Genomic DNA, 16,228 nt, shown 5'->3' with positions numbered 1-16,228 from the left:
TATGCACTCCAACCTTTAATGACAAGCACTTAAACAAAATGTACTGTGCCACTGGATTTACTGTGAACCTCTTAAGAGAGTCTTCTGGTCAGAAAACTCTCTTGAAAACTTGACAATCTAGCCCTTATTTTTAAGTTATAGAGGAGCTACTTTAAAATCACTGGAGAAATCCAATTTAGGAAATTAGAGAAGCAAATCAGCAGAGGAAAGGTGAACAAAATTAAATGGTCAGTGATGTAAGTGATAGCATCTGTGATCATGGATACTCGATGTGAACTTCACTCCCCTTACTGCTGGCAGTACTTCTGTAAGTTCACTAGAGATATAATAGCATTTAAATACACATATTAGGACTAAAAATAATCTTAACATTTTTTAATATGACTTCATATCACTGTAATGAAATAACTGAATATAAGCTATATCTTTAAAGAAATTTCCATGTAACTTTATTTCTGAATTGATCACCTAACAGCAAGTAGACAATAACAGAACTGTGTCTAGATATATTCTTTTTCCTTGAAAGTAGTTAGGAGCCCATGTATTTAAGCCATAGCACTGGTTTCACAGTCCTGAAACTAATTACAAACTTGATAAATAATTTTTGACTTTAAAAAATCCTCAAACCTAAAGCTAAACATGCAATCTTCAAAGCAGGCTTCAAAAACCCAAGGAAGAAATACTGGTGGTACCTATGCCCTTTTTCATTTCATGGGCTGGTGATACAGGTGCCCACCTGAGATCACCTCTCCCGTCCCCCTGATGAGCGTGTCACATGGCATCTCTCACAGCACACTGCTTCTGTCACAGCATCCCAGTGTGATCCTACTCCCAGTTCATCCCAGTGTGATCCTACTCCCAGTTCATCCCAGTGTGATCCACCTCCCAGTTCATGCCAGTGTGATCCACCTCCCAGTTCATCCCAGTGTGATCCACCTCCCAGTTCATGCCAGTGTGATCCACCTCCCAGTTCATGCCAGTGTGATCCACCTCCCAGTTCATTCCAGTGTGATCCTACTCCCAGTTCATCCCAGTGTGATCCACCTCCCAGTTCATCCCAGTGTGATCCACCTCCCAGTTCATCCCAGTGTGATCCTACTCCCAGTTCATCCCAGTGTGATCCACCTCCCAGTTCATCCCAGTGTGATCCACCTCCCAGTTCATGCCAGTGTGATCCACCTCCCAGTTCATCCCAGTGTGATCCACCTCCCAGTTCATTCCAGTGTGATCCTACTCCCAGTTCATCCCAGTGTGATCCACCTCCCAGTTCATGCCAGTGTGATCCACCTCCCAGTTCATGCCAGTGTGATCCACCTCCCAGTTCATCCCAGTGTGATCCTACTCCCAGTTCATCCCAGTGTGATCCACCTCCCAGTTCATCCCAGTGTGATCCACCTCCCAGTTCATTTCTCGCCAGCCTCGTGCCTGTCCCGGCGCAGTGGCCTCAGTTGGGTTGGGAGCAGTGTCCCAAACAAGGCTGGGAGCAGCTCTGCCCCACAGGTCTGGCAGCAGCACTCCCCTGGGCACTCCAAGCTCGGAGTCTTCTCAGAGACTAGAGGGGGTTGAACCCACACCTCATCTCAGACATCGAGCAGACCAGTCCCCAGACTGCCGGATGAACGAGCTGCCACTGCAATTACATCAACGCCAAAATCCCTCCCAACAAAACTAGACTCCATTCAATTTGAAACAGAGCATGTGAAGTTTTCTTCTCTTCACTCCTGAGCCTCCAAACCTCCTTACCCAGGCTGTATCACACACTGTGTTATCCTTTGGATGCACAGTCTCAAATAGCTGTGGTTAATCACTTGACTTTTTAAGTACTCCATCCATCACCCAGTGCCTACGCCAGGCCTCCAAAGTCAGCTTTCTGCAGCTCACTGGGATTATCACCCTCTTCGATCTTCCAGGGGAGCTGTTTCTGTGATTCTCACTCCAATATATTCCAATATAGACATGTCAGGCTTGTAAAGCCCTAAAACTTGATTTGTCTAAAGCAGATAAGCACTGTTTGAACAGGCACATGGGGATTTTTCACACCTATTCTTTCTGAAAATATTTCGGAGACAAAACACTTGCACAAAGCAGGAGAAATGTAGAACTGCAGTGACTTTGTGAGTGACTAAAAATAGCATGTCATGAGAACTTCTTTCTTTTCCCCAAGTCGGGTGAAAAGAGAGAAAAGTAATCATAAATGTGCTGCCCTGTTTTACCTGAGATATAGTCATGAACTGTCAAATCACACACAGAGGCTTTCATAAGATGCAAACCTACAACTCTCAAATGTATTTTAGGTCTTTGGTTTTGCTTTTGGGTGTGGGGTTTTTTTTCTGCCTCTGTCTACTGATTCTCATATCAGAATAACCTTACATTTTTTATTCTTTGCAGGAAACAGCAATCTCTTAATTTTCAAATAATTTAAGAGGAATATACATTTTCATATAGCTTTTGTACTTGATTTTTCAACATCTCAGCCCTGATACAGGCACATGAAAAGATCTCCATGATGCTATCTCAAACTACTTCCATTCAACGACCTCAGTGAAATCCTGCCCCATTGAACTTAATGGTATTTTGAGGTACATTGCTATGGCATTGGAGTCCTTACCTATTTCCAGGGACAGCCTAGATTAATCTATCAACATATGTTACACTTTGAATCTAATGGATGAAAACTGTTTAAGAGCAAACTCAATGTCTCCGTTTTTCTGCTTGCTGCTGCAACTCTCTTTAATTTAAGTCCTGCAGTATGTATTTTATAGGTGCCATACAATGCCAGCTGAAGGTTACCACAATAAAGCAGGAAAAAAGATGAGGACTACAAAGACATTGGCAGTGTATTTTAATTCAGCTTTAAAGAAGCGACTTCTGCTTTTATCATCCTTTGTATTTGGCAAAGGTTAGAGTTTATCTGTTTCACAGGCTGCCAGAATGCTGAGTAGATCCTGCCATTGTCTCAGTGAACACTGAATTGCATATTAATTGAAGATCTAAGGCTCTACATCAAACAATAGAAGTGTAACCAAACATTGCAGACCTGGGACAGGAATGCCTCTAGAGCTAGATGGGAACGTTTGATTTAACAAGGCCCTTTAAATGTTTCCTTCAGAAACATTGCTAAATCCTTTGAAACTTTGACAGCGTTTTGCTACTATCTGCAGCTAAAAATTATTTTCTGGAGATCAGTCCAGTGTGCTTACTCTGTGGTCATAGCCAAATGACCAGAGTTAGGAACAGCCCCAGCATGCTGGCTCCTAGGACTGCTTGAAACAACGCACCTGAGGCAGGTTAAACGCCTCAGCCTCTGTGAGGCCCATTGGCCATTCACGCAGGTGTGCTCCCACTGCTCCCTGGTGAAAGGACAAATGAGTGAGGGCCCTGGGAAGAGCTGCCTCTCATCCTTCTAGGAGGTGCATGAGGGCAGAAATCAGCTGCCAATGTAAACCAACCAAGTGGCATTTGTGCACTGCTTGAATAAACAGGTGAATTCAGTCATTAAGAATTTCTATCAGATGCAAAAAAAACACATCTCCTGGATATCATATAGTATTTGTACATACATAAAATAGAAAGAGGCAGACAGAATTGAGCATTTCTCCACTGAGATACTCTAATAATATAATGTGTATCACTAGAAGTGGAAAAAAGGAATAATGCCAAAATATTTAATGGATTCAAATCCATATAAAAATTGGCCTCATAACGACGACAACATATTTGAGTTTCAGAAATTGATCAAAGCTGTTTATTTGAACAGATTGATTCTTTTATGGAAACTTGCATTGGGTCTGGGCCCAGCTTTGCTCTTCAGTCCTTCTTTTACAGTGCTCCTGATCTAAAGGACAAAATTCCTGAATTTTTAAGTTTCTGTCTTTATGTGTGACCCCTCTCAAGTGTGATCTATTTGTTCAACAAAACATTGTTATTTAAATGCCCATTTAAACAATACAGATATCACTGGCAATAGTCAGTATTACTGTGGTTACTTAAGTCCCCTGCTTTAGAAGAGTCACAAATGGAGGCTACAATGTGGATATGATATCTTAATTACATGCTAGATACCAGCACCCCTTTCAGGATCTGACTCCACCTAACTTTCCTCTGTGCACTCTCTGTCATTCACATATGATATCATGCTGAACAAATTCCCACACATTATTTTTCCTCATTACCTTTTGAGGTATTGCAATGCAAAAGGTAAACAGTGCATAGATGTAGAAGATTTGCAAGCATAAGTGATTAATAATAACACGTGTAGCTTTAATGAACACTCTTCTAACAGAGAATGGATGATAATCTTCAGCAAGAAATGGTGTAATTTTAGATATGGTCTAGAAGTCCAGGAATCAGACATTTGAGTAGGAAGTAGCTTAAAGCACTACGTATCTGCCATAATTTTAGACTCTGAATGCTGTAAACTGCAGCCAGGAAAATTTGCATCCCAGTGTTGGATATCATCCAGAGCAGATCGTCAGGCTCCAACAACTTCTTAGAGACTTACCATAGCAACTTCCATCCCTACATCATCCATAAAGCTGACTCTTTCCTTCTGCCCAAACTCCGGGGATGCACTAACAGATATTTCCACTAAATACATAGGGCACCTGACGCCTGCAAAGAATTGGTAAACTAAAAGATCTTAGGGCTCTATGTCCATATTTTGTAATCAGACTGTAAGTGACAGAGTTTTATTGAATTTTTATTTCTTTTCTTGTGGGCCTGTCTATAACTGATGTGTTACAGAGACTGTCCTGCAGTTACTGAAGCCAAAACAATGAGATCCTGAGTTTGACAAGTCATTTCTTACCAAGTGCCTCCTCTATATAGTTAAACACACATAAAACTTGTGATTCCAAGACATAGTAATAAATGGGGGAAAAAATCAAGATTTTTTTTTTTTATTCTATGAGATAAGGGAGGTAAATTCAATGAGCTAAGGCCTACTGTGAATAAAATCTGTACATTTTCTCCTATTACTATAGTAAAATTATTTTGACTGCTGTCTATATTTCATCAAATTCTTCCAAATGCTAGTTTACTTCATAGTTCCTGTTTACTGTAAACAGGCTATATGTTCTAAATAAATCACACTCAGGGCTGTTGTTGAAATGTTCAGTTCTATAAACAGTGAAGTGTGTGCAAGAACATCATCCCTCTACCAAAAAAAAAAGTTATAATATAAAACTTGAGTTCCTGAGATAGATGATACTATTTGATACCATTAGCCACATATTCAGAGGTGACTAACAAGTCCCACCCTGGTCCTGATCCAAGATCTGACAATAAAAGTACACTTCCCAGGTAATTCTTCCAAAACAAATTACAATTTCAAAGGCAAGAGTAGCTCCATTCACCAAACAGGTCACCTACAAGACCTGTCAGATGGAAGAAAACATAGCAATGAAAAAGCATGGCAAAATGGAATTTTTTTTTTTCCAGAAGGTGATATGTACACAACAAAGTCAATTGGAACATATATTAGATTTTTTTCCAGAGTTTCGCCGATATATTGCCACACAAAATGCAAACAAGAAAAAGACTGTATTTAGTCTCCACTATATTTTTTTTTATTCCCTCATTCACCCCTACACTAATTCAGTCATGGTATTCCAGTCACATATCTTAAATGCCACTAGTTATGTACTGGAACCCTCTCTTCCACTCGTGCAAAAAAAAGTGAATTGTTTTGCCAGTTTGGGGATAATGGTTACATAGAAGCCCCGCTTGCACCAATCTGCATCCAATATATTACCTCTTATTCAGAAATTGTTGTCTTCCTCCTGTTAACTTCCTTGCAAAACATATTAAAAGTGCCTCTCATTCTTGTATACAGCCACAAAGTGCAGATGGGGCTTTTCAAAGAAGTGGTCACCCTTACTTAATTACCTGTGAAGTTACACAAGCTAAGCTAATAAGGCTAATTGAGTTTTCTAAGAAGGGATCAGTCTACTTATCTAAATATCTGCCTGTCTTCTGACAATGGATGGACATAATACAGCAGTCACAGATTTTTTTACATTCTCATATCCTCAAAATACTTCCATACAGTACTTTTCTCAATGCTTCCCTATCAAACTTCATGACATGAACACAGGGCATTTCCTATAGAGCGTGGTCATATTGTTGTAATTTAGGTTTGTAACAGAAACTCTTGTTTGGCAGCACAGTACGTACTGATTTCCTATCCCACATTTCGAAGACTGAGAATTTGGGTCTATTGGTTAAAAACTAGATGCAGATATCCAGAACTCACCCAGATTTTGAATTTTTTTCTTCTTTTCTCTTTCTTTGTTTTTCAGCTACATATGCGCACTGGAATACCCAGCATGCTTGTTTCATTATAGTTCCTCCCAAAGAGGAGCTCTAAAGAGGCATTTCTTTGGCTGCTGAATGCCCTGTATTTTCTCTCTTCACTAATCATGCATACTGTGCAATGTAGAGTTTGAACTGCTAAGCATAGTGTGATTCACTTTCTTATGTGAAAAAAAAAGCAGGACTGTTGTACTTCACATCAAAATCAGTGAGTTTGTAACTGCTGGGACTTTTAATGATTGATGAGAGCTTTGGCATAGTTTCTGTTTGGAAAAGAGGGCTTTGAACTGGTGGATAAAATACCAAGAGGAGGGACTTACATAATGGGCCCATCTCCCCTAATCTCCTCACCAAAGAATACACAAGGAAGAAAAACAAGGAGTCCCTTGTAACTCTTGCAGTGATGAGTGTCTCATTTAATGTATTCAGTTACTTATTAGTAGGCCAATATAAATCTAGCACAACAGTGTGCAAAGTCAGCAGGGGGTCTGAATCCTGATGTTATTTTTCCCACCACTGAATAAATGATCCCAACCACCAGCTTCAGAAGCTCATCCTCATTAGTATGTATGAAATGAGCGGAATAAGCACTGAGAGATTTATATTGTTCTGTATTCAATTTAATTAATAAGAGAGGGTGCAGATTTCTGGAGGAAAGAAAGAGGCAGTGTCCATAGATTACTGTTCACCTTTCATTGTTCTTAGTGATAAAAATCTATCACAGCATGGCAGCCTTAAAAAGTACACTCATCATTTTCTAATCCTACTGGCACTCATTAACCAGACCTCTTAGCAACATGCATATTATAATCTGCCACCATCACTAAGGTCACTGTAGAGTTCTCATTACAAGCCCTCTACTTAGAAGGTTTTATAACTCCGATGGAAAATTTAAGGATAACCAAGCAGTACTTTCTGCTGTAGTCTTGCCTTCTTAAATTCTGGACAAGCCCAAGAAAAAAAGCCACATAAACGCCAAACAAAACCAAACCAACCAAACAACAAACCCAAACAAACAAAACCTATAACTACATGTTGGTGTCAGACACTGGCCTGACAGCAATTAGTACAGGCAAAGTCAATGTGAAAACAGTTCCTAAGAGGCATGAATGATAAATTCATTTAATTAGCATGAAGTAGATTGTGGGAAAGGTGGGGTTTATGTCTTATCTGACATACACAAAGAGAACACCAAAATCAGGATTTGAGCTTGAAAATTGCTGTCTCACTATGCTGAAGTCAGCTACAGTTTGGCCACTGATTCAAGCAAGACCAAGACTTGAACCAGACTTTACAGTTTAATGCCTAGGGGTCTTTTTAATTCTATTTTACATTTATGGTTTTCCTAGTTTTCTGTTTTCACAGAGTTAGGAGGCATGGTTATTAACCGGTTAATGTTACCCATTTTGTCTTTTGGGTGATGTTCAGGTTCCATGAAAGTCAGTGACAAAACTCCCAAAGACTCCACTAAGTCCACTTCTTTTCCCCAAACACTTTAACTCACATCAAACACAGCAAGTTTATAAAGAAACTTTGATTGTTATTTAACTGAACACCCAAATTTAATATGTCAGTTGAACACAGGCCCAAACAAAAATTTAATACTCTAACATCAAGCTTTATTTCTGTCTTTGACATAATGTATAAGTAGATATTAAAATGCACATATGTTTTCTGCTGATTTTCTGTGAACTGTAATGCATATTCCACACAGGGCTGAAAGTACAATCCAAGAAACATGCACAGGAAGTTCTTGCCAAAAGTGAGGAACAATGTTGTCTTCGGGACAGACCTAATAAAGAGTCACCAAGAATATTGCTATAAATGATACCCTGGGCAATAACATGTTAATTTGTTTTCCAACTAGTGGGAGTTTCATTACTCATGGCACATAAATGAGGATGCCTGTGGCTTATTGCATGCAAGTTGATATTTTCCTCCACATTTCTTCTTTTTCTGCATAGTCTTGCACTTCTCCAACTCTGAGGCATTCCTCTTCACCTACTAAACTTCCACACATGCACTGGTAAGTACACTCTAAAAGAGGTAAAAATTTTGGTATGATGGCTTACAGAAAGAACAACGGTTTGAGTCAGAAATCAAATATGCATCTTCAAACAGTGGAAACACTCTTTTCACGGTGAGTTAATCAGATTTCTCCCAGCAGTCAGTTTCTGCGTGGTCTCTTATCCTTTATGTTGAAACAGTGACTAATCTTCCAAATGGCTTTCGCTCACTTCCTCTCAATTTTGCTGCACTAATATCAGGGCAGTAGAGTGACTGAAACTCTGTTAGGCAGGAGTGGAATGTCTAGGCTGTGATTTACCTGAGAGAGTCACAGCTGGGAGCAGCAGCTAGGTAATGATTGCCAGGAATGAGCAAACACAGGAAGTCTCTGCTCTCCTTCCCTTGTTCCCTGTTAATAGTGCAGGCTTCATTAGCAAATGCTTTTCAGCTCTAACAATCACCAGGAAACTCCAGACTACCAGGAGCCTAGAAGGAGGGAGGAAGGGAGGGGTGGTACCTCTCATCATCCTCATCAGATGGGCCAGAGGCTATCACATCTGCACACAGTAACACCTAATCCTCACCTACCTGCATGAGCTTCAGTTCAACTTCTTACTGAGTCAGACTCTTTTGAACACAAGTACCATTGGCAGAGTTTGGATAATTATCTGGAAAAATCCAAATAGTTGTCTCCAGAATTCTTTATTATTCTGAAGATAATAATATTCAGAAGAGATCCCCTTCTACACCAGCTGATGAAACTAGAGCTAGAAGCACCTCTTAGGAAAAGGGATTAGGCAAACAAAGGAAAATATACATTTCTGCTCTTTTTCCTGAGTGATAATACCTTTGCTAGACAGCATTCAAGAAATCACTCAACAGACCCCATCAACTCCCCACTGTAACCCATAAAAACCACACTACGCTACAAACTTATGGCTCATCCCATTGTGCAAAATGAAGCTCACTTTGAAAATTTCAAAGGTTTATTAAATGTTAACAAAAATACAACAAAGGAACGAATAAGGAAAAATTACAGCACTGAGCATCCTTAAAACACTACCCACATACTCAACTACAAAGTGGATGCTCTGCCTTTTATATCCTTAACTCCCTTCTAAAGTTTTATCAGTCAACTCCTTCTTTGCCATCTATTGGGGGAGATTACTTTCTTACATCTTGATTGGAGGTCAGGTGTTGCTTTGCCACGCCTCCTAGTAATAAGCTGGCCCTCCCCAAATGCCCTGACTATTACAAGGGGAAAGGGAAGAGGACTATGGGAGGAGATATTACAATAATATCACCATACATACACCTAATATACATCTCTTAATTGTGAGAGCTGACCATCACATTACTCATCTATAACACCACGTTTTCCATTTCAGACAAATAAATTTCTGCTCTTCTCCGTGAGAGAGCAGGGACATTAAGTCAGCCTTGGTGAGGGAAGGTGCACAGGGATGATGTGAGAGACTTGTTTCCTTTCACCTGCTAATTTCACCTTGCTCACAGCTGTGAGCAAGGTGAATTTAATAAATTAATAAAGAGGAGCCAAACTCCATCCAGCCCACCCATCAGACATGATGAGTGTCAAGCTGCTGCCTTTCTAGATTGATCCCATGTTCTGGAGCACTGTTATTTCCTTGTTATCCTGTGTCACTTTTTCCACACAGAATCGGGTCCAAATAACTCATCAGACTGTGTCAGGAGGTGACTGACACTAATGAAAACTGCTCTGCATAAAGCAAGACACAGTTTTTTCCAAAGTCTCTGTCTTTCAACACATTTTCAGTCACTCTTCTGTATCTTAGCAGGCCATAATGTGCTTGACATCAATTCCTCCTTTAGTATGTAAAAATATTCATATTGTTTAAAAGTAAGTGTAAACCTAGAGCTACGCAGTCTCTCATTTCTTGTTGTTTTAAGTCAGTAATCTTTCAGGATTGAAAAATAAAACCTGACTAAAGAGATAATTTTTGATCAGCTGCTCAATGGTCAAGGTCTAACCAATCCCATTCTTTTTTCATTGCTTTATTTTATCTCATCTCACTAATCTTTTGCTGCACATAGAGATTATTTGCTTCTCATTCTCTTTGGTCCTCTTTCTATGTATCTCCTTCCCCCATCACTCCTCTCTGGTTTCCCTCCTTCTTGCCCACTGCCCACTTACAAATCCTCTCAGCTGGAGCCATCATCCAGACTCCTTCATTTTGTCCTGGCTCCTCTTTTCCCCTCTGTCCTTCTCCTGTTTTTAGTTTGTCAGTTACAAACCCCTTCTTCTACCCACTGCCATCAATTCAAGAGTTAAAAAAAAGAAAACAAAAAAGTCAGCTGGATAACCATTAATGTTATAAATTGTGTGTGTGTGTATGTGTGTTGGGTAGGAGGATAGAATAAAGGCTCTTTATTTCCAATACTGAAACCATTAACAGTTTCTATTTGGTAATATTGTATTGCCTGGCAATTCCATTTACTGAATGTTCCTAAGGGCTCAGTTCCACTGAAGGGACACTGAAAGTAATTATTCTGATTTACTAAACTAACTACTTCTTTTTACTTAAAATTGGGTTTGCTCTCAGTTTGCTGCTGTAGTTGTACTTAAAACATTTTTACTATTGTATTTACTTGTTTCAGTGCTGTCTTTTCAATTACGATTTTACACTTAGTTACCCCACACAGATGTGATATGTTCATTGGTGTTTTGGGGAGCCACTGCAATGTTTCCCTTTGAATCCATTTACCTACTGCAAGAACATAGACAAAGCCAAAAAATAAATCTCTCTCTTCACTGTTTCCCTTAAGTTCTTGATCAAGCCTTATTTTAATGAGTCCTGATGAGAACTGAGGATTTACCTAAAGAAAACTATGAACTTAACTTTGCAATCAAAATGCATTCTACAAGTTTTCAGAGAGTCTTTCAGAGAGACATCTTCACTTACTCCCCAGACAACTCAGTAGTTAGCATCAAAACTTAATTATACAGAGAGAAACAGCAGATGAGAGAAACATTTTATTCTGTTCAGTTCCTCACTGTACTCAAAAAAGGTGCAATACCTAAAAACAATGTTGGAATAGCTGGGGATGTGGATCTTCTGAAAGAGTGAACTAAAAACATAGGGCACAATACTTGAAATAAAATCACCATGAAATGACAGAGGAGTGTGCTGTCTTCTCCCATTGCAAAAATGAGGAGAAAGAAACCTTGAAATCTCTCTTCAGATGCTCTCACTATAGTTTCTCATTAATTTTCCTCTCAGAGACTCTAACTACAAGAGACTAATGTGAGATCATCAACAGCCAATGCGTGAAGAAATTAAGTTTCCCTTTGTGGAAAATCCAATAGAGTTCAATAGCAAATAATTTTTCTAGTGACTTGAACTTAAGTGCCTATGGAATACAACAGATCAGTTATATTCCTGCTGCGGAGCTCTTCAGGCTGGTTAAAAATTACCATAAAATCCCTTCCTAGTGAAATTTTACAACGCAAATCATTAGCAGGTGAAATTGTTACGGATGCACTACCATTAATAAGATTACGTTAAACAGGAAGATTTGGCCCATGTATGTTTAGAGTAATTTGATAATGAATCACCGCAAATTTCTGTTGGTTTTAACTGTTAAATTCTACATCACTTTCCCATATTGATCTTACATGCTCTGTTGTTTTCTCTGTTTTTTAACAGGGAGCTCCTCCCTTCACCATATGGTCCAGCCGCTATCCACAGTTTTCTCTGCTTATTTCACCATCATGTAACACTCTCCTCTTCTGGGAACTAGATGACACAGTGACATGCGAATGTTGCTCACAGTGCAACATGAATTTCTGCTGATTTTTCTGACACAGTACAGTGGGAGCTGACCAGGGCAGCCTCCAGCATAAAACATCTGCTCTGCAGCCTTGTTTGCCTTCCAAAGTCTTCCATAATTGTAGAGACCAACCTGCACAGAATTGGCACAGAGACACTCTGGGTTCCCAGCAGAGGCAAAACCTTCACTGGTGTTTCCAGTGAGTATTACAAACTACTTCGCTGAACTTTGAATAGTCTGGGTGCCTCTTGTGGAGCACATCCCATGTCAACTTGTAGTCATCTGAGTATCCACTCGGAAGATGTCTGAAGTAAGTGTTCAAAAGAAATCCATATATGCCATCCAACAACCTAAAAATGTGGCACTTCTGCTAAGATCCTTATTTACAGAAAGAATTTTGCAAGGATTCACCAACCATTAAAAATCATGTCCATGGAGGAAACCCATTATTATTAATCTCATCTCATTTTACATGTTCAGAAAGAGCTGTAAAATGTCTAGCATTCATACCTTTAAACTATGAGCCTCACTCTGCACAAGTTAATTAGGCAAAAGACCTATTGCCACTTTACACTAAGAGAATTGAGTCTCTGCTGATTTTTAAAAGTCTTGTTTCCTTTAGTTGCACAAAACACAGCTACAAGCTGATAAAAAACCTCCCCACTTTCAACCACATTTTCAGAGAACAGCTGAGTTTGATGAATTTCCCTGAAGTGGTTAAAAGAATGATCTTATTTTTCTCTCTGTAGGAGTAATTACTTTGCCAGGCATTCAATAATCTTGTCCTGACACAAATCATATTTGCAGTTTGATGAGATTTCAGTATTGCTATAAGATTAAAGAAGTCAACACTTATTTGATATTAAGATGTGCTGCATTCAACATTTTGTTTTTATTTGTGGTGAAACGTATTTCCATGGGTAAAAGCATTTCCTCTGATGCTGATGCCCAAGTAGGAAAGAGGAAAAAGGAGTACAAGCCCTCCTAAGATTACAGCCTTAATTTAAGTCCGTCGTGGACATCAAAACTATCTCATACCTTCCTTGGGGCAAAACCCCCTTGTATCTCCCAGACACTGTCAAAGTCCGCAGCTCTGCCATTCCTTTTGTTTCTTGAAAATGTAAAACCCTGCTGCATCTTGAGCTTTTGCAATAGTGGCAAGAAGAAGCTGAACTGAATCTAACAGTAACAACTGGAATCAGGAATATTGCGTATTTTGCATGTGTTGAATGTTCTGGTGTAGGAAGGCAATGAATGAGGATGAGCTCAACAAGGTGCCATGGCACCCCTGTGGTGTCCCAACTCCTGAGAGCTGCATCTAACAATCACATGGATCTGGGAAGACAGTACAGTGGAAAATATGTATTATATAATGTGGGACTTAGCAAACAAATTAGCATTGAACTCTGCACTCCCCAACTGGAAGAGGCAGGTGCTGCCAGCGAAGGAGATAAAAATGCCCTTCTTTCATACAGGCCAGCTGTCTCACAAACATATTTCACATGTGATTAAGGAGGAGTAGAGGTAACATTTTCACACAAAATAAGGTAAAATTTTTGCTAAAGACCTACTTTGCAGAGGGGTTGGAAGGAGTTGAAGAAGTTTTCTATAGCCTGTGTGAATTGTTCAGATCAGGATTTTAAAATGCACAGCTCCATGGAGACCTCACCAAGAATTCCTGACTGGAAAACCCACCGCACTCTACTGCTGCGGCTGCCAAAAAGCAGACAGTGAAAAAAAAATATGTCTTTTCCCATCAATAAGAGTAATAATTCCCTTCCCCAAGCCCATGTGAGTAGCCCACAATTGTTAACTAGTCTAGGCAAAACAAGTAAGGTTGTGTCTCTGTTTTCAGAAAATCTGACAGCATGAAGAATTGAGATTGACATTAAAGTTCCACAAAAATAGACTAAAAAGCTTGGTGAGAGAGAAAATATGAGAATAGTTCATTGGATTGAGTACTGAGTGAGAAAGGGAACAGGGAGTCAGGTAAAAATGAGGGTGAGTTTTCAAGCCATGAAGACACTTAAAGAGTTTGTAGAGCAAACCAAGAGGTAATGAAGGACAGAAAAGCTGGGTGTCATTTTGGCAGAGGGCTAAATGAAAAATGGCTGCAGTGCATGACTTAACTGAAGTTAGGCAGCAAAGGCTTGGAAAGTAAAGACAGGGGAAAAATGGGTGATTGAAAAACAATTTTGTAAAAAACTCCAGAATATAAAACTTCTAGTAACTGATGCCTTAGCTAGTACCACTATCTGGAAAACAGGATTTTTTAGTGTTGCTTCTTCCAGAAATTTCATTGTATAAAAATCTGGTCTGTATTTTTCAAAAGCCTAAATATAGGAGGGGGAAATATTCTCTGTCAGAGAGCCTTTCTTGATTAGTAAAGAAATGCAATGGTAAAATAAACCATTCAATATTGTGGAAATACTTGTGAAATAGCTGAAGCACATAGTAAAGACCAAACGTATATCTGCTTCCACTTCAAATCCACAACCAAGCTGGTGGCAGTTTTGAAGACCTCAAAATGTGTGCAGTGATTGAACATGATATAATGATCAAATGTCAGCCTTAGCTATTATGAAATGGGTATTCGCCACAAGTCCTATGTTCAGTCTCTGTTCTCACTTCCTGACAGAGGAAGAAGTACCATGATATGATCAAGGACCTCTTTGTGGAAATAGGGTTAGGGGTCTTGGCAAATCAAGGTACATTCATCTGGTTTACCCCTCTGACACACACTTGGTACCCAGAAATCATTTGTACCAGTTGAGTTTCTCTAATTGCTTACAGATCTAGAAGAAGTTTGTTTCACTAAAATTTATCTGTCTCCAGCAATAACCCTGTTTGGTGCAGAACTCACTTCTGTTTCAGATTTTCAGGGATAGAAAGAAAGAAAGAAAATATATATTAGGTCTTGGTTCCTTTGGTCATAAAATTACCCTAAGTATACATTCTGACAGTTTAAACTGTCAGAAAGGAAAGAAAAAACTGTTTCTTGATACAGATGAATGTTTTCCCTTGTAATCTAACAACTAGAAACTGAATGGGTATGTGGTTAATTTTAGACCCAAATCAAATACAGATCCCAAACCAATGTCTTACAGTCCTTTCATTATCTGAAAATAAAAGGCAGAAAAAAAAACAGCTGTCATAAATAATTATTTTAATTTTTAATAATAATAAGTTATTTTAATTTTAATGCCATACTTCGTGACTTGACAGCAATTCTCCTAGTGGAACTCTGTCCTTTCACTTATCTGGTTAGTGGGGAAAAAAAGTATAAATCATGTTAAAGTAATTGCACATGTACATGAATTCCCTGGAAACAAGGTATCTTCACGCTGAAACAACTAGAGGCTCTCCTCGCAGCCTTAACTCCGGGGAGATCTAGAGGGTGAAAATCACTGCTAAAACTCATGAGGAATCACATGCCGCCGTCGAAGAAAGGAACACGCGGATTTTCACCTCACTGACTTCGAGCTATTTTGCTGGATTTACAGCGTAGCCCGCTCCCGCGGTCCGTCCGTCCCAGCCCTGATGCTCTGAGAGGTCAGCGGGGCGCGGGAGGAGAAGGGGCCGGGAAGAGCGGAAAGCACGAGGGCGCGGAGGGCCGGAATCAGGGGCCAGTGGCTCGGGCCCCCGGCGGTCCGTCCGCAGGCAGGGGCCGAGCGCCCCGGCGGGGTCTGCGGGCGCGGCGGGGACGCGGCGTGCAGGGAGCGCAGCGGCGGGGGCGGCGCGGGGCCCTGGGCGGCGAGCGGGGAGCGGTGCCCGGCGCAGCCCCCGCACCGCCCCGCGGCCGGGCCAGCAGGATTACCGCCGGCGGCAGCGGCGGGGGGCCTCGGCGCAGGGACGGGAGAGGGGGATTAGGGTATTAGCGCGGCTTGCTCCTGCTCCCGGCTGGATCGGCTCCGAGACAGGGATTAGCGCAGCCAGCGACCACCGAGACGGGACTGAGACGGTGGGAAGGGGGAAAAGGCGACAAGAGGACGGCCAGCTGCAGCCCCCGTCCCCGCTTTCCCCGGGGGACGCGGGGATGCGCCCAAGGGGGAACGGCCCGCCCCGGCCCCGTGCGCGGGGCTTCGCTGCCGCCCCGGGC

General features: G+C 40.7%; 1 protein-coding gene across 1 annotated transcript; it reads left to right on the top strand.

Annotated features, from left to right (window-relative positions):
* Window positions 1-258: 258 nt before the first annotated feature.
* On the top strand, window positions 259-16,007 carry LOC132087026 (histone-lysine N-methyltransferase 2D-like). The gene is made up of 5 exons (XM_059493052.1): window positions 259-307; window positions 811-1,452; window positions 7,741-7,751; window positions 8,387-8,452; window positions 15,633-16,007. The coding sequence occupies exons 1-5, from the start codon at window positions 259-261 to the stop codon at window positions 16,005-16,007; spliced, it is 1,143 nt and encodes a 380-aa protein (XP_059349035.1).
* Window positions 16,008-16,228: the final 221 nt, after the last annotated feature.

Source organism: Ammospiza nelsoni, chromosome Z (genome assembly GCF_027579445.1).
Source record: "Ammospiza nelsoni isolate bAmmNel1 chromosome Z, bAmmNel1.pri, whole genome shotgun sequence".
Classification (NCBI taxonomy): domain Eukaryota; kingdom Metazoa; phylum Chordata; class Aves; order Passeriformes; family Passerellidae; genus Ammospiza; species Ammospiza nelsoni.
This window is presented reverse-complemented; position numbering and strand designations above follow the sequence as displayed.

Coding starts and splice junctions, on each gene's coding strand:
- LOC132087026 (XM_059493052.1), top strand. CDS start 259: ATGGATACTCGATGTGAACTTCACTCCCCTTACTGCTGGCAGTACTTC. Junction 308..810: donor TTACTGCTGGCAGTACTTCT/GTAAGTTCACTA, acceptor CTTCTGTCACAG/CATCCCAGTGTGATCCTACT. Junction 8,453..15,632: donor GTGGAAACACTCTTTTCACG/GTGAGTTAATCA, acceptor CTGGATTTACAG/CGTAGCCCGCTCCCGCGGTC.